General features: G+C 50.4%; 1 protein-coding gene across 1 annotated transcript in view; it reads right to left on the bottom strand.

Annotated features, from left to right (window-relative positions):
- RBM20 (RNA binding motif protein 20) overlaps positions 1–24,487 on the bottom strand; it is a 183,019-nt gene that overhangs the window by 45,654 nt on the left and 112,878 nt on the right. The window contains exons 2-5 of the mRNA XM_036027277.1: positions 7,696–8,779; positions 6,216–6,277; positions 4,788–4,879; positions 3,740–3,837 (exon numbers count right to left, since the gene is read on the bottom strand). Coding sequence (XP_035883170.1) covers positions 3,740–3,837; positions 4,788–4,879; positions 6,216–6,277; positions 7,696–8,779 — 1,336 coding nt within the window. The remainder of the gene's footprint in view (positions 1–3,739; positions 3,838–4,787; positions 4,880–6,215; positions 6,278–7,695; positions 8,780–24,487) is intronic.

Below are 24,487 nucleotides of genomic sequence, written 5' to 3'. Positions count from 1 at the left end.
ACAGTCTCCTGGGGCCCTGGGGTTGGGGGAGGGGGTGATCGGTGTCAGCCCCGGCCCTCCTCCCCCTCCCCATCTCTGTTAATGATACACACAAGGACACGAAAGGCCGGCACTCTCACAGAGCTGAGACGAGTGTAAATGTAGCAGCCGAGCCTGGGCTTGAGGGAGGTGGTCGACGGGATTTTCCATCGTCTGATGCCGTGTGGCACGTCAGAGGCCTCCTGAGGGCTCCTTCCCAGGGCCTGTGTCACTGTGCTCTGCTCAGACACGGGGAGCTTTAGAAGCAGCGACCGCCCTTTGCTACACAAACAGTGATCCTACAACAGCAGAGTCGTGGCTGGTCTTCAACAAACTCGTCTCTGAAAAGATGCACGTAAATGGAATCAGACAGGAAATGCTCTGGCACAGGGCTGGGGGACACTTTTGGAGGGAAGCCGGAGAAAGCTTTCATAGTTCTCAAGGTGGGTGTGGGGAGGGTAATGGAGGAATTTCAATCACTCATTAAATACGCCTTTTCCATTTGAATGTTCACAGGAAGCATAAATTTCGAAAGCAGAAAAAAACAGCAGAAATGAATATGCACAAGGAGCTCACTGGGCGGAGTGTTCTTTGTTAGCAGAGTAATTGCCTCTGATATATCTGCTTATCTTTGGAGGTCAGTATTTGCAGGCCAAAAAAAAAAAATCAGTAATTTCTCTGAGAGATGCCCCTGCTACTTAAAGGAGCCTTGTAAATTATCTTTCAGTAGCAGATTCATTGGCTCCGAGTGTCTTCAAATGTCAATATTTTTGTCTTTCGGGTTTTCCTAAAGACAGACATACCTACATGCAATTCCATTGGCCAGAAGTGGCCAACAGCAGCACCAGAAGCCCACAGCAGGGTGTGGCTATCCAGCCACTGACGGCACATGGCTGGGCAGGCTTGGTCCTGATACCCCAGATGTCATGGGGAAGGCTCATGGGACCAGCAAGACATCACAGGCCATATAACAATAAAACCAGTCAAAGAATGCCTCTCTCCCTCCACTGGGTCTGTGGAAAATGCCTTCAAACCTCTGAGTTCCTCCTGGGAGACACTGGCAAGGTGGCAAGGAATCCAGGAGCTGGGTCTGCCTGGCCTCTGCACGCTGCTCCATGGCTGCTGGCTGGCAAGGCCCGGGCAGGGCCTGCACCCCCAAGGCAGCCTGGGATCCTGCTAAGCAGCTTGTGGGGTGGGAGCAGGGGAGAGTGGAGGGAGCGCACTAAAGAGATAGCCACAGTAAAGAAGAGAACTCAGGAACTTTCAGAGAGGGGCAGCAGGGCTTAGTGATTAAAAATGCAGCATCTTGAGCCAGACTGCCTGGGTTCAAATCCCGAGGCCTCCATTTAGCAGCGGCGTGGCCTGAGGCAAGGTGCCTACTATCTCTACACCTCGGTTTCCCCCCCTCACAGGGCTGTCTGGAGGATTAAATGAGTTAAGGCGGCAAAAATGCTAAGAATGCATTAAGCACTCTATGAAGGTCTGCTACTGCAATCATCCTCTCCCTCCAGTGTCAGGGGCTCTCCACGTCCTTCCTGCTGGCCTGCAGTGCAGAAAGCAAAACGTTTCTTGGGTGTTGCTTCTTCTCAGACTCGAGCCAGATGACCTCCCGGCCTCTAGGCATTTGGAGGAAACTGTACTCACAAATCGCCACGGGTCAGCAGCTGGCTCATGCCTGCCCTGCACGTAAGCGGAGGGAGCTTCCCATCTCTCTCAGGGGGGCAGATACAGCGACAGAGATTACTGGACAGATCAGCACACAGGGAACACTGAGACCTGCCCGAAGTCATGCAGCGAGCAGACGGGGCCGGTCTTAGGACAGGGAGCCCCACCGCGGGCTATGAGGACTCATGACTCAGCAAGAGCCACTGCTCCTTCTTACTCATGCATGGTTTACAATTCGCTGCCACACACCTGGCCTCCCCTGGTCCTCCCCAGGGCAGGACAACTCTGGTCCACCCCGGGCCTCGCTCCCACTGCCAGCTCTGAGCACTGAATCAGGAGACCGTGCGCAAGTGGGCACAAACGAGGCTCTGAGATCGAGGCATGCTCACACAGTCAATCACACAAGCCAGGGGAACACCAGCCCTTTATTTCACCTTCAGCAGTCATTCCTAGGACAGTACTGTCCCTGCCTAAGGAACTGGAGCCTCAGGAAAGTAAAGTGATTTGCCTGTGGCCGCACAGCTGCTGGGCTCCAGGGCTGGAACTTGAGTCTGGGCTCCTGGCTCCACGTCCACAGGAAAGGGCCTCCGGCTCACTGCTCTGCCCCGGAGGATGGGGCTGGGGCACAGGACACGCGAAGAGTTGTCCTGTCCCCGAGTTTCCTCAGCCCCCTCCCTGTCAGAAGAGGCTCTGTTGACACCAGCTCTTTCCTGTGCGCAGACCTCTGGCCCGCCTGCCTGCCAGTCCAGCCTCCCTCACCTGGGTCACAGGCCCCTCAGTGCTGGGGCTTCAGAGCGGGTTGTGGGAACCGAGATGCCCCCATGGGCCACAGTATGGGCAAACAGCTGCCAGCACTCCCACTGGGACTCAAGGTCATGGACGGGGCTCACTGGACCCAGCCACTGCGCTCTCCTGGGACCAACCCACAGCTGCCCCTGATCAGGTGTGGCTCTGAGCACGGACAGGGCAGAGAGGGAGACCACCAACTTCTTCTCCAGAACCCTGGGCTCCCGGCCAGGGGCTCTCCTGAAACCCTCCCCCCCTTAAACATCACCAACAGACAGACAAATGGGAATCCCGCCCAGGCAGGCCTGCTTCCTGTCATGAACCTCCTCACCCCGACCCCCCTCCCCCTCCTTCCTCCCCCAGGGCCTAAAGCCTCTGCTGCTCAGCTTGCCCTTTGACAGTTTTGCAGGAACAGCTGGCCAGGCATGTGGAGGGGATGGCACATGGAGGGGACAGCAAGCAGAGGCCTGCTGTCAGGAGCTTGTGCTCACTCGTTGCCTGAGACGAGAAAGAGAAAGAGGCTGCAGCTGCTCATAGTCTGAATGGGGGGAAAAATACAGGCACAGGCGAAACACACAGACACACACCCTCTAGCAAACGAGGTCTGTTTTACAGTCGGTTCTGCGCCTCCCACCCCCTTCCATGCGTCCTCAGGGAACGCCAGTCAGAGAGCTCCCGCGGGGGACAAGGCTACACGCAGTAGGAAAACAGAGAGAAGAGACACGGTTGTCTTGTCCTGGCTGGTGGGGAAGGAGGGACGGACTTCAGAGCTCTGGGGGACTAAGGGGCATGTTGTAGAGAGAGAGAGCGCTACAAACACCACTGAAAACAAAGTGTTGTACAGAAGCAGCCATTTCCCCAAGGGGCCAACAAATACCGTTGGGGCAAGGTCATTCCTTTCAGACACATCCAAGTTGCACAGTTACCTGCTCACAGGAAATGGTCCACTTCAATAAAACGTCAACCTCTAAAGAAACACACAGGCACACACTCAAACTATTTTTTTCTGAACCAGTGTCGAATGCCAGAAAGTCTATGAATGCCTTCAATTTTAGAAATGTATGTCAGCATTTCTTCTGTGTGTTTCAAAACTCGCTGGACCGAATGAGGCTCGCCTTGACCTCTGTCCAGGGACGTGCTTCCCTGCACTGCACAAAGCCACGGCGACACCAGCCTCTTCCCAGCGCCTCTGCACGCACCACCCAGGCAGAGCAGGTGACCCAAACGCCTCGATGATGACAAGGACGTGGAGAAGATGCCCTGTACTTACATTTGTCCCTGGGGAAGCCGACGGGAAGGTGGGGTTTGACTGAGCAAATGACCTTGCGGGAATGGCTGCATACGACGTTCCAAGACTGGAGGCATAATCTAAATGATAAATCACACAAAGCTGGGTGAAAACCTACTTATTTACTTTACCCGAGGAAGTCACTATTAGGACATAAGTAGAAGAGAAAAATGAAAATTCCCTCTGAACACAGTGTTTGGTAGTTGTCATGATTATAAGGGAGAAACCCCCTCAAAACCTGGAATTATCTTCTGGAGGGCAGGCCCCTTGTAGTTCAGGCTTCCCCCACGAGGTGAGTGTTCTAGGAGCCCATCTGTATCAGTGGACCAGCTGGTGGTGTTGTGAGAGGCTGCATTTGGCTTCAGTGAACTTTTTTTGGAGACTCTTTCAATGCATTTGCCCATTTCATGATGGGTGATTTACAAACGCACCTGCCCACACCACACTGAACACTCAGCAGTTTTGGACCAAAAAATTAGCATGAACCCCATGCTCCACCCTCCCCATCTACCCAATCTCACCCCGAGTGACTTTTTTTGGTGTTTTCCCAGATGAAGAAAGTCCTAAATGAAAGCATTTTGCTGATGTGGAGGAAGTGAAACAAAAAACAGCAGTGGCACTAAAAGGCATCAAAATCCACAAGTTCAAAAACTGTTTTGAGCGGTGGAAAAAGACATCTCGATGGGTGTTGTGCATCACATAGAGAGTGCTTTGAAGGCGACTGAAGTTTAAACGTGTAAGGATAGATGCACAATTTTTTAGACAAATTCCGGTGTTCTTTTTTTTTTGGGGGGGGGGGTCTTGCTCTCATAGGACTCTGGGCATGTCGATAACCAGCAAAGCCTTATGTCTAAACTATGTCAGAAAACGTTCAAGGGCCCAGCCAGCAGGTCCAATGCATTTCAGTGTCCTGGGATCTGTCTGCTTCACAGATGCAGAAGAACGGTACAGACGGGGCAAAGTTTGGTGACCAGAGACATGACACCAGAAGCCGCTGAGAAGCTGACTTCTGGTTCCAGCCCTCACTCACCTTCGTTCCCAGCGGGGTTGTAAACAGCCGGGCTGTTGGGAGAGGCACACAGAGCGCCCTCTGCAGGCGCGAGTACACATCGGACACCAGCGCTGGAGCGGGGTGAAGAGGGGGAACCAGTGACTCGATCAGTTAAATAACGAATTACCCTGTGACCCAGAAATTCCACTCCTAGGAATAGATTCAAAATAGTCTAAAATAGATGTTCTAACAAAAACATGTCCATGAATGTTCCTAGCACCAGTATTCATAATAGCCAAAAGGCAGAAAGGCTCCAAAAATAGATCAAAAAAAGTTATTTATGGATACACAAAATGTGATATATATATACACATATGTGAATATTATTCAGCCATAAAAAGTGGTATATGCTGTAATGTGGATGCACCTGAAAATAGTATGCTAAGTGAAAAACGCCAGTCACAAAACGCCACATAGTACACAATCCCGTTTACTACGGGATGCCGGGAAGGAGCAAACCCGCACAGGCAGAAAGCAGATCAGTGGTCGTCAGGGGTCAGGCGGAAGGGGACTGAGGAGTGACTGCGTCATGGGCGTGCGGGCGTGAGAATGTTCTGGGACTACACAGTGGCAAGATAATACCACATTTTGTTTACCTACTCATCTGGTGGGTGATTACACATAGATTACTTCCACTTTTTGGGTTTTGTAATTAAGAAAGGGAGGCCTCTTGAATGTGCTCATTTCAAAACACTGGACCCCGCCCTCTGTCCTACATCCCTGGGCCAGGCGTCCTCTTCTCTGCGGAAATCTGTGGCCCCCTCCTCGCTGGTCTCCGGGTGTCTGCCTTTGCCCCCCACTCTCTGTTCTCAGTAGAGCCAGAGCACGTCTATCGCTCCTTTGCTCGGTCCACCAGCGCTCTAGTCACACTCACAGCAAAGCCAAAGTCCCTGCAGCAGGCCCACGGGCTCGGGACCTGGGCTCTGGCACTCCCCTGGCTTCCTACCCGGCACTCTGCTCTGGTCACGCTGGTGCTGCTGGAGTGTCCCAGGCCACGCCAGGGACTTGGAACCTGCTGTTTCCTCTACCAGGAATGCACGTCCCCCAGACAGTCCTGAGCTCCTTCCATCCTCTCCTGAGGTCCCCCACTATCTGTCCTCAGCAAGGCCCCCTCCCCATTTAAAATGCAAGGACCACACACACACACACACACACACACACACTTTCTGCCCATGACCTGCCATTGTTTTCTGCTTAGCATTTACCACCTGGGGCGCTATATAATTCACTGTTTATTTTGTTTACATCTGATCCCCCATTAAGTGTAAGCTCCCTGAGGACAGGGACTGTGCCTGTATTGTCCTTTGCTGTTTCCCCAGCACCTAGAACAAAGCACGGCATACAGCAGGGGCTCAACGAATATGTGCTGGGCGCATGCAGGAACCTGTTCTGCTGGACAGCACTTACTTTTCAGAGAAGACCAGGCATTTCTGAGCATGGAGTTTCCCTTTCACATGCAGCTCCCAGTCCTTGGCCGGAAGGAAAGAAAAATGACGGAAGCAGAAGTGAGTCCTCTGGAAGGCAGGGGATGAGTGCAGGCTTCCCCGGCCAGGCTGGGAGCTCAGCGCCCCCCAGAGGCCAGGCCAGCCCTGCAGCTGCATCTCTCCCCTCCCCCACACACACTCCTCTCCCTTCCAGGTTCCTGACCAGCTCCTGTCCTCCGTCCAATCCTCATGCCATTGGCTTTACACGCACAGCCCGTGCCCATCTTGGACAGGAGCCCTGAGTCACAAACTTAATTCTTTCTTCCCCTCTTGCTGGATGCTTGGTCCCATTCCCATACGCAGGTGGGAGAACCTGGCAGGTGTGCTCACAGTGAGTTGCAAAGCCTTAGGAGACCAAGTCCTCCATCACCTCTCGTGTCAGCCGTCCCCTCCAGAGACTGGAGGTGAGAAGGTGTGTCCCTCCTGAGTGACAAGATGCACTTGCACCAGGGGACCGAGCAGAGGGGAATGACAGTGTAGTGCGACTCCCACTAGGCAGGGGTCATTTAAGGAGGGATCCTTATGAAATGCAGATGAGAAGGGAGACAGAAGGCAGTATAGCTCAAGAGGCACAGACTCTGGACAGGCCAGACCCACATTCAAATCTCCACTCTGCCGCTTTCCAGCTACGGGGCCCTGACAAATCACTGTGTCTCTCTGGGCCTCAGCGTTTACACCTGTAGAGTGAGAATAATAATAGTATGACCCACGGAGAGTTACCGCTGACATCCAGAAAAGGCTTTAATGTATGTCAGCTGTTATCACTGCTTTGAAATACTTCACTGCATCATCCTTACATTCTGGGGGAGAAATTGATACTGTAACAGACCCCTGTTTGCTGGGGCTGAAGCGCTTACCACCACCGGGAGGTGTCATGAAGCTCCGTCTCCATTTTGCAGAGTGGGGCGCTGAGACCCTCTGCGGTAATGTGTCTAGACCCTCCCTGAGAGTTTCCCTCTCGCCTCCGATCCAGAATCCTGGCCACATTTTCTCCCCTTTCGAACTCAGCACAGTGTATGTGCTCCAGGAACAGTAACTTCTACGTGGACCTCAGAGGAAAAGTCTTCGCCTAGGAGGCGGGAGATTCTAGTTCCCAAGTCCCTTCTCTGTCACCCAGGTGGGGTCATTTGATCCCCCCACTCAGCCACGGCTGTCTCAGCTGAGCACGTGGGTAAGAATTTCTTACTTGCCTGAAAGCAAGGAGTGGCCCTAGTACATTTCCGAAATTCCTTTTGGTCCTAATACCTATGATCTTAATCAAGGTTAGAGATGGCAACATGGTGATACCTGGTCCCCAAATACACCAGTTTCTTGCCTACAAACAGTGAGAATCAGGTGGTGGTGGTGGTGGTGAGCCCACCCGGGCTCCCGTGGTGGCTCCTAGGTGGTCTTGGATGACTCACCTTTAAATCAAACACCTTCTTGTCACAGATGCTGCAGACGTGCGGCAGGTGGAGGGGCGCCACCCCGTGAAAGTCATTCAGCTCGTGCGGCTGCAGGGGCCGCACGGACAGCACCGCCGGCTCCTCCTTGGCCCGCCGCCGTGCACCGCTGAAACTCTGTTTGCTGCTGTTGAGCCGACCCCCGAAGGAAGGAGGGGTCCTGTCCCGGGTAGGCTCCTCAGGGTCATACAGTTCATAGGGCTGGCTGGGGGGCGGAGGCCACAGGTTGGGGCCAGCTGTGAGATCGGGTTTGCCCTGGCCAGAGAATCCGTGCGGGCTCTCCCATTGGCTGTTTGGACCCTGCAGAAGTGGACCCACCTCACCTTTCAGGCCCCCGGCTGGCTCCGCTGAAAACCCGCCTGCCACGTGCGACCCTTGGGAGTTGGCTCCATAGAAGTCTTTGGGAAAGGCAGCCTGGCCATCTTGTCCTGACTGGCTGTAGTGCCCTTCATAGGTCACACTGCCCGAGGTGGAGGCCGAGGCTGGCAGGAAGATGGGCTGACCATCCGTTTCAGAGCCATATGCCTGGCCGGACGGGGCTTTGCTGTACTCGTAGAACCCTGCCGAGGGACCTGTCCCGGTCTTGCCGATGCCCAAGAGGACCGCAGGCTGGGCAGGGGTCTGGGGCATGACGCCGCCGAAGGGATGCACCACCACAGCGCTGGGGGGCTGGCTGGGGAGGCTCACGGAGGGGCCTGGACCTCGTGTCTGGCCGGGGGGGGAGAAGGCAATTGTATTAGAGGGAAACCGGGCACTGGGCACACTCGCGGCATGTTGGGGCACCCCGGTGTGGCTGTGGGGGGTGCTGATCACAGACGGGTGCCTCAGCTGGTTGAAGAGCGGCTGGGACATGGCCACTTTGGAGAGGACTTGGTTGAGGACCGTGGCGGCTGCAGTGTTGTTGGTGACAGCTGTCTGTGCCAGCTTCAGCCGGTGGAGGGTGAGCTGGGCTTGCAGTTGAGCCAGTTGGAGGCTGGCAGGCGAAGGGAGCAGAGGGGTCGTGTTACTGACCGAGAACGGGTTCTTGTCCAGGAGCTTGGCGGCACTGCAACAAGACAGAGGTCGAGATGTAAAGCTGGTTTTCCCCAAGGAGGCCGGGGGGGGGGGGGTCTTTCTGTGCTCATCCGTGGTCCCCCCTCTCCCGTGCAAACAAGACCCTCCCACAGGGCCCCACATATAAGTGAGTCTGCAAAAACCTGTGCTCTCTCACACACATCAGTTAAAAATAAAACTCAACAGAAAATTATGATATAAAGAATGCTCAATCTCACCAACAATCAAAGAGAAGGAAGCTAAAACCACTAGAAAGAAACACACGGCGTGCTGAAAGGCAGCCGTGTGATGTGCACTGCCTACAGCCACGTGCTTCGGCCCAGCTGTTCAGCGCTGGGAATCTATCCTGAGAAAGTGAGCTGCAATCCAGACACAGCCTGATGCCCAAAGGTACTTAAGAGTCCTTCATTATTTAAGAGTCCATAGTTGAGAATTACAAATATCCAATAAGAGGGAGGGGAGTTTTAAACCGAGTGAATTATGAGAGAGCCACAGAGTGAACTATTAAGCAGACCTTCACTACGGGTGTTTAAATTCCTACTTCACTATGTAATATTTAAGACATTCGAGAAACCGTGCCTGGCACCAAGCTGAAGGCAGAACACATTCCACACGTGAAATGCTCCTTAGGTGTCCACTCTCCCCACCCACCCCCACCCCGAGCCCCGTCAATGCCAGTGACAGACACTACCTTGAATTGGCGTGGTCATTATTTACCACCCCCTCACAAAATGAGTGGCCTGAGAAAATCCATATACTCTATTGCTAAGTGAAAAAAGCAGGCTTTAAAATCGCAGACAGAAGGAATCGTGTGTATCTGCGCCAAATACACTTTCATCCGCGTCCTTGGTTCACATCCGAAAGCAGCAAGAGCTCAAACCCAACCAGCACAAAGAACCACCAGAAGGTCCCAGGAGAAGAACCTGAACTTGAGGTCGCAGGCCGCGGTGGGCGTGCACTGAGTCTCCCTGCGGCGGTGGCCTGTCCAAACGTGCGCCTTCCACGGGACCTCTGCTGGTCAGGAGCGGTGTTTTCTGGACCAAAGACCAGGACACATAAAGGAACAGACTTTCCCAGAAAGCCTGGGAGACGTGGTTACCACCATAGTCAGGGCTATTTCTTGGGTCTGACACCTCCGTTTTGGGGAGTGGGTGTCATCGGGAAATGTGTTTGGGAAGCTGATGAACTGGAATTCCCAGGACGTCTGAATGGGAAGAACGGGACTGCGCACTTGAAATTGGGATCACCACGGGCAACGCAGGCGTGCCTACCGAAGTGTGGAGTAGCAACTACAAAGCTGGGGCACTTCGAACGAGGCTTCCTCTGTCACAGGTTCTGCGGAGGAAGGGTCTGATGATGACAAAACAAAGGAGAGAGGCTGGGGGTTGGGCACAGTTCAGAAAGTGACAGGAGATGGGGGAAGTGTGTGACATGTCACTTCTCTCCCCCGTTGGAGACACCTGCTCTGAGGAAAGCAAGCTTCTGCTTCAGGTGGCATTTGGCATTGGTCTAAGGACATGGTGGGAGGCGGGGGGAGGTGTGGAGGTCATAGGGGAGACGGTGAATGGGGGAGAGTCTCACATTGACTGCAATGCTACTGTGTGCTCAGAGCTTCACTAGCCTGCATTATCTCGTTTGATCTCTCCATCAGTCCGATGGGGTAGGACATTTCCACCCCAATTATGCAGGGCAAGAACCTAAAGCTCGGAGAAATTGGGTGACCTCCTCGCAAAGACTCACAGTGAGTGAGCAGGGACATGGGGTTCACACGCCAGGCGGGCTTTGAAAAGGAGAGAAAGGTGGTTCAGTATGCAGCTTCTCAGCCCTCTCTGAGTATGTCTCAGGGGCTGGCTGCCTCACTGTTGTGTTTGAAGTGAGTTCTCAGAACATCAGGCACACCCACGTTCAAGTGCAAGTACAAAACACATTTCAGAGCCAGAGAAAGATGACTGTGGATTACTATTTCCCATTCTGTGAGAAACAAGAATGTGCTCTAAGTCATTCAAGACATACGACCTTCACTCAGCCAGCAGCCCTGCTGTGCTCCAAAGGCAGAACAAGCAGGCAGCATTTTAAGATATGGGGGGTGGGGGGGCTGGACATTCTAGGTTAAAGGTGGTCACAGACCTCTTTTCCTCTGAGATGTGCTGACTGCAGCACAGCCCCAGGGGCCCCCAGTGGGGCCCAGGCACACGCCATGGCGGTGGGTGGCGTCAGCAGGGCTGGGGAGGCACTAATTGTCTACGTAGGCGAGAATGTGAAAAGAAGAGGAGCATGGTCAAGAGTCTGATGATAGATTTCTGCTTGTGCAGTATTAAGTGGCTGAGCTTTAGAAAAGCAATTAAGCTTACCGCAAAACCCTGCCCACGCGGAGCCAACCCTTCCTCCCAGGTCTGTCCTCGAAGCAGCCTGTCCCTTGCTAACGAGGCGATAATGAGGTGCCAACTTGGTCTCCATGACCAGAGTGAGAAGAGGGTGGTTTTGTTTTTCCAGGAGAAGTCAGCTGTATTTTCTAAAACTGTGTTCTGGGCTGGAAGGAGCCCTTGCTGGAGACTCTCCCTCACCTCTGCAAGGACATGTGAGGAAGGGCCACCTTTCCAACTAGGAAAGCCAGCCCCGCTGGGCGTTTGTGGGTCAGCCCTGGCAAGCAAGTGCTGGTCCGAGTACAGCCCTGGTTACAGGTTCCCCGTCCAGATCCAGTGTGAATAAGACCATTCTCTTCTCAACTCCTGCTTTGCCTAGCAAATTCCTGTTGTCCCCAACTTTAATCAACCTTGAGTACCAGTGATTTCACATAAATCATCAGCGCTAGCTACCTCTTTTGAAACAAGGACCCTTAGAGAAAGAGGAAGATCCATCACCCCATCTTTTAAACATCCTAAAATTTTTAGCCCACAAGAGCTAATAACCTAACACTCAGGTGCTACAGCAATCATACTGTTGAACCAAAAATCGGGGCGCATGGTCTGACACTCCAGGGACTACAGGTGATGTTGCCCTCCTGTCTTCCCACTATCTGGGTTCATCACTGTTACCTCACTTGGCACATCCTATCTTATATCAAAAATACCTGTTCGTGTGCCTCCCTCCCTCCACTAGACATGAGCTCCACGAGGGAAAGGAGCACGTCTTGGAGACTGCTGATTTCCCTGGCACGCTGTCTTGCACGAGGGGGACACCCAGGAACTGTCACGAACAGAATGAAGGAGGAAGATGATGGATGTGGCTCATCAGAGCCTGGGGGTTTTAAGGAGATATGGACCTCTCTTTTGAGAGTATACATGCATTTCTGTGGATAAAGGCCCTGACACAGTTCAAAAAGGAGAATCTAAACGTACCCAAAAAGCAAATAGGTTTTGCGGGAGTATACAGCTTAAACAGCAATTGGCTATAATCGCCCACCTAGGGGACCATCTATAATTCCCCATTCCAAAGCAGGAGTTCCGATACACTCTCCTCCCTGTCCAAGTCTATGTTTTTGTTTTAAGATTTTATTTATTTTATTTTTAGAGAGGGAAGGGAGGGAGAAAGAGAGAGAGAGAAACATCAATGTGTGGTTGCTGGGGACCGTGGCCTGCAACCCAGGCATGTGCCCTGACTGGGAATCGAACCTGCGATGCTTTGGTTCGCAGCCTGCGCTCAATCCACTGAGCTACGCCAGCCAGGCAAGTCTACGTTTTTTAAATTCATGGATACTCTCTCTGATAGGCTGAATAATGGCCTCCAAAGATACTCACATCCTAACTCCCAGAGTCCATAAAATGTCACCTTACATGGTAGAGGGGCCTTTGCCAATGTGATTAAATTAGGGAGCAAGAGATGGAGAGATCATCCTGGACTATCTGGGTGGGCCTGATGCAATCACAAGAGTCCTTACAAAATGGGGGCAGGAGGATCAGCGTCAGATGGAGATTACACTGGGCGGGAAGCAGAGGTCAGAGAGGAGAGAAGATGCTAAGCCGGCTTCGAAGTGGAGGAAGGGGCCCTGAGCCAGGGAAACGCAGGCAGCCTTCAGAAACTGAAAAAGGTAAGGAAATAAATTCCCCCCTAGGGCAGGGGAGTCAAACTCATTTTCGCCGGGGGCCACCTCAGCCTCAGCGGTTGCCTTCAAAGGGCCGAATGTAATTTTAGGGCTGGGTACATGTCACTACTCCTTACAGTTAAGTGAGAGCTCAGGGCTGCCACCGGGGAGAAACAAAGTGCCTGAGGGATAAAACAAGGTGGAGGGCCGGGTTCACCCCGAGGGCCTTGTGTGTGCCTCCTGTGCCCCAGGGCCTCCAGAAGCAACCAGCCAGGGTAACACCTTGCCTTTGGCCCAGTGAGATGGATTTTGTACTTCTGACCTCCAGAACTGTCAGTTAAGAAATTTGTATTGTTGTTGCAAGTCCCTACATGTGTGGCAATGTGTTACAGAAGCAAATAGGGAACTAATACAATGCACCAAGAAAACTGCATGTCAGAGAGGGGTCCACTCAGAGGGGGACACTGGCTGGATGTTGTCGGTATGGCCTTGTGCTCCCAGAGGTCTTGGAGAACACAGGTCATCTGACCAGGTGACTGAAGACCCTTGGGAACTCAGCCAGGAGCCAGAAAAACCCAGAGGTCTCTTCCTTTCCAGAGTCCACCTTCTTGCCGAGCTGGAGCAATGGCAACCTGGGAAAGCTTGGAGTTACAGATGGTTGGGGATCCACTCCCTCATTAACAGAGAGAGACAGTGGCCTGCCCCAAGCCACACAGCTGGGGAGCAGCAGAACCTTCAGGAGAACTCAGAGCACTCACACCAGCGTTCAGGAGCTGGCAGAACAGCCCTGACTAAGCCCTATCTGTTTCATCACCCCCTTAGCGTCTCCACCCACAGTTCTCTGGGGTCCTCCCCTCTCTTCAGAGAAACACCAACTACCTTCGACATGCAAAGCCCCTGTGGACCCCCGTAAGCCCCCAAGGTGACAGTAGGGATGTCCCTGTGTCTGAGGAGCAGGTGGAGGATAAGGTTCTCTGCACCTGCCACATCCTCTCCCAAACCTGCACGGTGGCTTGGCTTGAGGTCATATGGTCAGACCTCGAAAGAGGGACAGCAGCACAGTGGGCTACTTAAGCTGGGTGTTGGGGATGGAGCTAGAAAAGCTGCCACACAGCCGCCAGGAGGGCAGGTCCGCACTCCCCAGAAAAACACGGTTCAACCACTCTGATTCAGCTATGAATCCGCAGGGCTCACTGCCCCCGGGGCTGATGTTTCCTGGCAAAGAATTCACAGTGAATAGTTACATTAAAAAATCTGGTTCCCTGATCACTTAGAAAGGTTTAAAAAAAAAGAAATTAAAACAGCTCCGACTGGTATGGCTCAGTTGGTTGGGCATCACCCTGCAAAGAGAGGGGGTTGCCAGTTCGATTCCCAGCCAGGGCACATGCCAGGGTTGCGGGTTCAGTCCATGGTCTGAGCGTGTGCAAGAGGCAACCAGCTGATGTTCCTCAAATCAGTGTTTCTATCCCTCTCTTTCTCCCTCCCTTCCTGTGTCCTAAAAAAAAAAATCGAAACACCATTTCTCTCAATAGTTTTAAAAATAAAAAATCACGTAAAGAAATAGCTGCCTTCATAACGCCGGGGGACTTGGGCAATCCAGATGAAAACTGTTTCTAATGGTTTAATCCCACAGTGCCAAAAGGATGTGCAACATACTGTGTCCACCGGAACACAACAGCTGTCCCCGCCTGACAGGGTTCACTGTTTGCCCCAAAGCTCTTGCACATTTTATCCGAGTCCCAAGCAGGATGCAAGGATGGATTAATGTGGGGCACAAGGAATGAGGCAGTGTCCTTCCTCGGTTTGAGTCAGGGTGCTGGAAATTCAGCCAGAGTGTTGTCATGTGCGCCACCCTGTTCTGAAAGGGAGGAAGAGCACCCAACCCACTGGCGGGGGCCACAGGGCCGCTGCTCTGCACAGACTCCATCGAGGGGCCAGCGGGTGTTCATGAATCTTCCATTCAGCCCCCAGGGACCGAGCATCTGTTATGTGCCGGGCGAAGTTGCTAGGTGGGGGGGACACAGACGTGGAAAAGGAGGTGCCTTCCCAGGAGGAGACAGACCAGCACGGAGCGATGACTGCTCTTTCGGACGAAGCACAAAACAGCAAGGCACAGGAGGAAGTGGTGCAAGCCTCAGACGCTGTAGAGAAATGTAACAAAGGAAACAGAAGGGCAGAGTTCTCAGAGAGAACTCTAAACAAAGACACGCAAACCTTCCGGGTTGATTCATCCATATGCCGATGCAGATCAACCTGATTCGGCTGTTGATGAAAGGGAGCTGCAGGGAGAACTGTGGTCTGAGACCTGGGCCTCCCTCCACCTGCCAGTTACGGCTCATGGGATGGGAGAAAGTCGCTTAATTTTTCTGACCTGTAAGTGTGCTTGCTTTTCTCATCTGTAAAATGGGAATAGTGACCCCCCCCCACCCAATGTGATGCAGACCCGGCAGAGCCCCCTGGCCACAGAGACTGGCTCAGGGGTGGACACTCCCTGACATTTTGGTGGTGTTATCAGGAGACACCCTTTTGCTGTGCCCAAGTTGCTCACCTGGTTGAATTTGAGCTACCACGTGAGGAGGGCCTGCTTGAAAATAAAGCCAACCCAAAGCCACTGGCCTGGAGACGGGCTCAGGCAGCTCCTGGGTGACCGACCGCCCAGGGACACCTTGAGACAGCTTCCCTGGATCAGCCTGGGCTTTTTGTACACACGCCACCGCACTTCCTTTATCTGTTTATAAAAACGATCATGTAAAAAGAAAGCCAGCCTCCGTGAACTACCTGCATTTAACTGAGACATCTTCCCTCCAGGGCCCCACACTGACGCAAGGGTTGTCTACCACTCCCCAGCTTCCTCTGCGGTGGGGACCCACCGTGAGGGCCCGGCAGCTAACCGGGAGCTGCAGGGGAAACCCGGGCAGTCACTTTGGGGGGAGTGTCTGTTCACCAGCGAGACCTGTTTCCTGGAGGTTTGGGGAACAGAGAAGGCGCCTCCACCCTGGGTGGAGTAAGAGCCACACGTGGTGGTCTTGGGACCTGGGTGTGGATGGGGTGCGGGCTACGCAACAACCTTTTACAGATTCGGAGACCCAGCCCTGGCCACACGGGTGCTCTTGTGAGCTGGGGACGAAATGCCTTGGCCTTCACAAGGGGACAGTTTCTCCTCTATTGAGACACCTTCCACTTTTTTTTTTTTAACAACAGGCTGTTTTTGTGGCATTAGGAACTGGCTTTATGCAAGGCATCGGTGACCCCCGCCCCCAGGAGAAAGGGTCTTTATTAAAGATACACAGGTTCTTTAGCTTCTTGCACTTGGAGAAGAATATACAGTGAGCGCCTACAGGGATGTGAGGTTCCCCATAAGGACAAGGGGTAGGAATCAGGCACCCTGGGTTCTAGTCCTCGCTCAGTGCTTGGTGTCTGGGCCACCTTGGGAGACACCCTCAGTGTCCTCATTCACAACAAGAGAAGTCCCAGTCTTTTCTCTTCTGCATGATGAAGGTTGACGCAGGTCAGAATAGTCTGCAAATTGTTCCAGTTGTTAGGTGTCGCACAGAGGTTAGGGCGTGGCACTGTCCCAATGCATACTGGGAAGAGGACATTTTCTGAGTGATCACAACACACCCTCCCCTGTCAGAAAACAGTCCTCTACACAGGAAGTGCTGTTTGTCACTCACGTCCTTGGAGATAAGGATTCAGGGCAGAACGGGTTAAAATCAGCCACATTTACGAAGCAGCAGCCACACCAGCATGACTGTGCTCTGCTCACGCATGGGGGGCGGGGGCAGGAAGGAGCTCAGGTTTCAGAGTTGGGGTCCACCTGGGTATGAATTCCAGCTTGCCACTGATGAGCTGGGGGCTGGGGGCAAATACGCATCCTGTCTAAGCCTTGGGGGCCTCATCATTAAGGCCAGGGTGGCTATCAAAGGTACAGACTCATTCTGAGCTAAATGTTAGGGCATACATGGATTGTTCTGTGGAGCCCTGAGCACTAAACAAATGTAACCACTGACTAGACAAACGTAGCAGCAGCCATTACTAGAGCTAGCCTTCTCATCACTACCATTGCCATTACCATCACTATCGTCACTGTCATCATCAGTGCCCTCGGCGGGGGAGCTCTGCCAGGGCTGTGACAAATCTTCCCTAGGCACAGAGACAGATGACAGAAACCACAAGGAGAGAGAAATAAGGAGGGAAGGGAAGGAAAAAGTAAGGATGACCATCTGTTGAGAGAGGAGGGAGCAGGGTGGGGGCTGGGACTTGGAGGGAACAGGGAGAGTTGTAATGGTCATGCGGCGAACCGGGTAAGTGGTCAACCACAGACTTAGGGGGCCACGGAATAACCAACATGCAGCTGAAGTTCAGTGGTGGGAATGTGTGCGGACTCACAGCGAGCTTTTCCCTGGTGACATTCAGCCAGCCAGAAGCTCAAGCCAAGAACCACAGCCCAGCATGGCAGTGCTGAAATAGACCCGACTGGCCACATTCTCAGTGAGTACAAGATCTTCCGAGACCAGGAATTTAAATTCCTTTCCGGTTCAACTCATTTCCCTGTCCAGGCCAAGCAATGGACTTGCCGGTTTTTTCTTATGTGTTAAGATATAAAATACAATCCAGGTGAGAGGGCTCATGACCAGGCAAGAGGACATTTTCCAGGTTTGGTCACGTCTTTGTAGCGTCGCCAAATTAAATCATGTACAATCAGGGTCAAGTCTTTGCTGGGCCCTGCCCCTCCATGGTGTCCTGAAAACTGAACTTGAAATCATAAATTCTTGCCCTGGCTGGTGTGGCTCAGTGGACTGAGTGGTGGCCTGTGAACCAAAGAGTTGCCTGTTGGATTCCCAGATACATGCCTGGGATGTGGGCCAGGTCTCCAGTAGGGGGCGCTTGAGAGGCAACCACACACTGATGTTTCTCTCCCTCTCTTTCTCCCTCCCTTCCCCTCTCCCTAAAAATAAATAAATAAAACCTTTTAAAAATCATAAATTCTCAACTCCACTCTAACGCTCTTAGAAGCTAGGTTAGGATGTGAATCACTGAGAACAGTCCCTAAATGCCAGGGTACAAGATGACAACGATGGTACTACAGTAACACTGGGGCTCAAGTTCAAACTCCAGCTCATGATCAAAAATGTTAAGAGCAACAAGAGGTCTTAGAGACCATTTAGTTTAACCCACTTGGTTTACAAAGAAAAAAAGTGAAGCCCGATGAAGGTGACATACTATGTGAAGTCACACCTCTACGCTGAGGAAAAGAGGGCTGGGAACCTGGTTCCCCTCATTCCTCAGGGCTAATGGGGACCCCCCAGTGGGGCGGGCCCCCACCCGTATTCACCAGCACTCCATCTTCTTTTTGAGGAGCAGAGTGAGACCACACACTTTTTGGTTAGTGCCACCTTCTTGGTGACCACAGGCTATGGATTATCACCAGCGAGGCCCCTGTGACTAAGTTCAAGATCACGGGGTCAGTGCTGCTGCTGCCCCACGTGGGGGCTTCAGCCGTGACATTGCTGGATGAGATTCGTATCGCCAGGACGCCTCTTGGGGTGGTTCCTACCAGCAATGATTAATCCTATCATCTCTCTTCTGTTTCATGTTTTTCTGGAGTATTGATAAGTGTGTCCACCTCATTAGCTATCTGATCTCCAGGACAACCATGTGGGCAAGTCAAATATGACCATTTCCTGTTTATATTAAGAATAAAACCAAGAAATGTTAGATGAACCATCGGAGGGCATCCAGTAGATAAGGGGACCTGGCTGGGACCTGAATGATGGTCTTTTTACTTAAAGGCCAATGTTCTATTCTCTGTTACAGGTTCATAACAGGAGCTTCTAAAACCACATTCCCGGCCCTACTTCCTTGAATGTGATTTTTTTTTCGTTTGTTCAAAAGTACTCAATTATAAAGCTTTTTCCTTTATTCTGTGTTTTTTTTCTCCCAACTTGTCCTAGTGGTTTTAAAACTGTTTCCAGCTTTATTGAGATATAATTGACATATACTATTATATAAATTTAAGCTGTACAACGTGATGACTTGATGTTTGTGCATATTGTGGATAAACAATTACCACAATAAGCTTAGTTAGCACACCCAGGACGCGGTTTTAAGTAACACACTTGGCATCCAATCGCCGGCCTCTTGGTCCACTAGACTCTGTGCCCCTTTCAGCAGCAGGAGTCAGATCCTGGGAACCAGCAGACGCGCAGGCACAGACGGGCAGCTGGCAGTTTTATAACCTGCCAGAAAGGGCCTGTTTTTCCTGCTGGGGACGCCGGAAGGGCTCAAAATGTACAAACCCGGACAGGAAATGCAACAAATGCAAAGAAAATAATATACATTCTGCTGGTGCCATATAGGAAAACCTTAAAGCAAAGAGAGAACTGATGTCAGTTCACCGCCAAGAATTATATATTAGTTTTTTTTCTCTTTTTCTGTACCATTGTTCTGTCTTTAAAGTATCCTTTATTTTTATAAGATAATGGTGTTGTAAGTGGTCATTGTTTTTAATACTCCTATTTGTTTTGTTTTGAATTTTAAAACTACAAAAACATGAAGACTATAAGAAACACTATGAATTCACTGCCCATCACCCCAAATTAACAAATGAAACAGCTAGGGCCATTTTGCCTCAATTTTTTTTATAAAAAAGAAAAGTAAAATTATACTGATGAAGTTGAAGTCCTCTTTGAGCCTATTTGTATCTATGTACAGAAAAAGTATACAAATAAACTTTTTTATACATGCAGATGTTCATAAAATAGCATGTAGGACTGGTTTCAATAATATTTCTCCTAAAGAGACAAATGCATGTTCTCCCAAGCTGCTTTGAATACACTGAGTACTGAAGGCAGTGTGTTGCAGCCAAAAATGAGCGAGCTAGAAATCGGAAGACCTGCCTGGTCTCACAGCCACTGTCTACTCCCTGTGGGACTGTCCGTCAGCCAGCTCCCCCGCCTTTTTTTTTTTTTTTGTAAAATGAGAAAGCTGGATATGAAAGGATCTCCAAGGTCTCGTCTACCTTTGAAATCTGATGACGCTAAGGTTTAATTTCCTCACCTGTCAAATGCAGATAACAACATCAGCCCTGTTAGCTGCTGTAAAGATCTAACATGGTGTGCAGATGCTCTGCAAAGCACGATGGTGGTTGATAATAATAATTATTACTGAGTAATACTGAATAATAATAATTATTATTACTCACACAGTAAGCTCTTTGTAAGCTCCCAGGAATGCTTCTGAAGAAACCCTGGTTCAGATGTATGTGTTGCTGGCCAGCTGGCATGAGCTAATTTAATTTCTTCTACCCATGATGTCTTGGGCAGGCCATTCAGCACAAGGACAGGCTCTCCTGACTCTATGCACGAAGATTTAGGGAAGGAAACACCACAAGTGCCTCACTACAGGAGTCTCTCCTCCACAAAGGCATCCCGCAGACAGACCCAGGCTTTCCCAGTAAAAAGCAGCTCGAATCCATGCGGGGCTGGTGTGGGTCTGCCTGACACGCCCTTCTTCAGGGAATTCGCATTGGGCAGAATTTCACTGGTTCTATGCAGGGAGCTGGTTTGACTTCTGAGGTTAGATCTTCCCATGTCTCAGTCACACAAGATATGATGGCCTCTCAATCAACAGACTTTCCTAGGAGCCTTCTGAGAGGGAAAAAAAAGCCAAGCTGTCTAAAATATATATTTTAAAACTGCCCCACAGAGTCCTCTAAGAAGCCAAATGTTCATGTTTACTCACACAAATAAAATATTCAGGAGTGTACAGGCCAATACTTCCCACGTGAAGGACAGTCTATGCAAACATGAATGCCTTTGCACATGCTGTCCCCTCTCCCTGGACAATCTCTTCCCCACTCCCCCTCGCCTAGGTAACGACCATCCTTCAACAAGCAGTTAGAGGTCGCCTCCTCCAGGCAGACTTCTCTGACCCTTCCTCGCATCCAGTGTGTGCTGCCATCCCTTCTAGGATCCCCACAAGGCCCTGCTGCTTTGCTGGCCTCAATGGCACTTTATTTTAACTCCTGCCACAATCTCTTGTAATTGTCTACTTGGTTACTCATCTGACCTCCTCACTGCCCCCTGGTCATTCTGCAGGCAGGAACTGTGCGTCCCATTTCATGTCACAGTGCCTGGCACGTGGCAGGTGTGTGGAGCCAATAAGCATTTCCGTACACGTACACACCTGATCCACGTGTAGGCGTGCAGGCCAGCAGTTGTGTATCACACTCTCCATTTGTTTTCCTGGGCAACTGTTCCGTGTGTGTGGCTCAAGGCTCTGAAGCTGAGGTTCTGCAGAGAATGTGGATTAGACTCAGTCTTTGAACACTGTCGAAATTATGTAAATACCACCAACCACATCAAATATAAAATCTTAACATATTCAACAAGCAGACTTGTTGCCACATTTTCCCTTTTAACTAAATCTGAAGAAAATGTAATTTCTGTGAGCGATTTGAGGAGATGGAAGTGTCTAATCTGCACGATTCTGAGACGAAACATATGCTCAGGGAATGAATGGCCCCTATGTTCTCTGAAGTGTCTTTTTAGTAGTTTATATCACCGAGATTTTCTGGTAAATGTCATAAAATTCAAGCCAATTTTAAACCAAAATGAAATTTTAGAGTAATTTCAAAGAATTAAAATTCTCCATCCACGTAGCTGCTCTTTTCCCAGAGTTGCCTGGATGTTAACCCGGACACTTTAACCGACGTGATTTAAGCCAAACGGAGCCCACATGGATGTGAAGCAGCGGTGAGGGAGGCGGGAGGGAGGCACGCCCCTGTCTGGGCTGGAAGCAGACCCACTTCTTCAACAGCTGCTGCCACCAGCAACCACACATCTTCCTGCACTCGCTTCACTCTGGAGAACTTAGTTTTCTCATCTGTAAAATGGGAGGGTCCGATGAGACAGCATTTAAGGTTCCTTTATGTCTTAGGAGACTAGGTTGGTGGGTGTTTGCCGAAAGCAGTTATTTATGACACATGGAAAAGTTAGGATGAGCCCTGGCTGGCGTAGCTCAGTGGATTGAGCTCGGGCTGCAAACCAAAGTGTCGCAGGTTTGATTCCCAGTCAGGGCACATGCCTGGGTTGCAGGCCACGACCCCCAGCAACCGCACATTGATATTTCTCTCTCTCCCCCCCCTCTTCCCTCTCTAAAAATAAATAAATAAAATCTTAAAAAAAAAAAGAAAAGTTAGGATGATCTGGCCATGGTGTGGAGACAGATTTTACACTGAGAGATCTGAGCTGTAGCCTCCACTGCCCCTCTAGTCCTGGATAACTTCGGAGAGAGGCACTTAACTTCCAGTGAGCAGACTTGTCTGTAAAATGATAATGTGAGGCCAGAGCAGCGACCCTTACATTTTGGTGGGCACCGGGGGATGCTGGGCTCACCCCCAGGTTCTCTCTCAGGAGGTCTGGGCGGAGGCCTCAGAATCTGCATTTCTAACGGGATGCTACGGGTGCTGCTCTTTGCAAATCACTGAACCTACCTTCCAACTCTAAGAATCTAGGGTGAGTTGTGAGAAATTTATTAACTAGTATATACTTAATGAGCCACATCTGCCTTTAGTGAACTTCCCAGCACACCAGGAAGGGGTTTCCTTTTCCATGGGGGATTTAAGCACTGCAAACATAATTTCGGGAGCACACGTAATCACCCTCACACCTACGTCTCTTTAAACGACTTAATCACTGTGTTCAACATTTGGCCTCCTGGAACCGAAACACTCAAGTTCACAAAACCTCATTTAACTGAGTTGATTGATTAGCTCAGCATCATGTTACCAGGTTTGCTGAGCAGGAAGAAAGCATAACACCATTCACACTGAGTTCATAAATGCAGAGAAGAGAAGGGTCGGATTCCAGAATGCTGAAAATTCTTTAGTCAAGCAACATCATGATTATGAAAAAATCCACCTTTCAAAGTCATTGCAGGCTAAAAAATTTTTTTGAAAATTTTATTTATTTATTTTTAAAGAGGGGAAGGGAGGGAGAAAGAGAGGGAGAGAAACATCAATGTGTGGTTGCCTCTTGAGTAACCCCTACTGGGGACCTGGCCCACAATCCAGGCATGTGCCCTGACTGGGAATCGAACCAGTGACCCTTGGCTTTGCAGGCCGGCGCTCAATCCACTCAGCCACACTAGTCAGGGATAAAAAAATTTTTTTAATAAAAGCATCTACATCACTAGATTTCAAACTTGATGGTGCAAGTACTTGGGGCACTTTAAAAAATACTGATGCTTGGGCCACACCTCCAGACAGTCTGATTCGCCTGAGACACTGGGATTTTTAATAGCTCCCAGGACTATTGTAAAGTCTGACACTCACCAATCTGTATAAAGGAATGCAATCATATCAGCCCACAAAGGGTCACAAACACAGTGGCTGATCAACCAATATTGCTTAGCTACGTTGAAGCATCACTCACACATTTTAATAAATACTTTTTGTGGCAAGACTTCTCCCAGAGTGTGCGTACTACAGAGCCAATTTCTACTGCAGAGAGCCAACTGAGGTTTGCTGGGGGACCACTCTTCTACCTTCTAAATTATAAGCACCTTGAAGACATCATCCACATCCTAAATAAAACCTTTCAAATTCCTGAGTGTCTGTCTGGCTCAGTGCCAGGCGAATTAGACGCAAGGAACAAATGCTTGTTCAGCTCACTTGAATGCATGACTCTTTCTAAGCACACGGAACACAGGCCTTAGCAGAGTACGCTGTGTTTCACTGTGAAGTACGAGGCATATTATGTTTGTGTTGGGGACGGGCACTGTTTAATTCTTTCAAATTCCTTGGAGTAAATAAGAACCTTGAGGTTGGAACTTTATAAATAAACCATATACTATATATTTGGAAAAGCTCCCATTTTAACCCCAAAGTGGATGGAAGTTTCTGGTGCCTAAAGAAATACACCTTTCTGACTACAGCCAACAAAACACAGGTGCCACCCAAGGCAGGGAATATTATAGGTGGGTTACTTCTGGCTTTTGCCTCAACTTCACAAAGCCGTGGCCGTATGAAAGTTACTGCAGAGAGGAGCTAGAAGACCAGGCAGCTAGAGCGAGAGGAGCAGATCCATAGGCTACAATTACAGGCGCCTTCCTTGATATTTCGGTTGGATCAACCATCAACTAAACTTGCAGTTAAGATCCGAGCAGGCTGAGGCAAAACAGAATGATTAAAACTTGATGGCTGACTTTTCACTCAAACCTGCTCTCCAGCACCGCCCTCTGCTACTCCATCCATTGCTAATTAGGAGCAGCCAAGGCCTGACATGTACGCAGTTCTCTATGGTAAAATTGATTATTATATTACTATGAAAAATAAGGAAGTCATTTCGTTCAAAATATCAAATTCCATAAAATCATATGTGGCAGCTGTTAGGGTATGCATGTGGGGGAGGGAACGAGTGTGTGAAAATATTAACCCTCTCCCTTTCAGTTTTGACACTGGAAAAAAAAGATTCTAAAGCATATAAGGCAAAAAGCAATGGCAAAGCTAACATAATGGATTTCTTTTTAAGGTTAAAAAAATCCCCATGATGGAAAACACAGCATACACGCCATTTCACAAGCGTGTGAGTGTGTTTGCTTTTACACACTTGCTAGTAGAAACCCGACATTCCTCTCCCAAAGGTGCTGAAGCCCCTCGTAATTGCTTCAGATACA

The sequence above is a fragment of the Phyllostomus discolor genome, chromosome 5, assembly GCF_004126475.2.
Source record: "Phyllostomus discolor isolate MPI-MPIP mPhyDis1 chromosome 5, mPhyDis1.pri.v3, whole genome shotgun sequence".
In the NCBI taxonomy this organism is placed as follows: domain Eukaryota; kingdom Metazoa; phylum Chordata; class Mammalia; order Chiroptera; family Phyllostomidae; genus Phyllostomus; species Phyllostomus discolor.
This window is presented reverse-complemented; position numbering and strand designations above follow the sequence as displayed.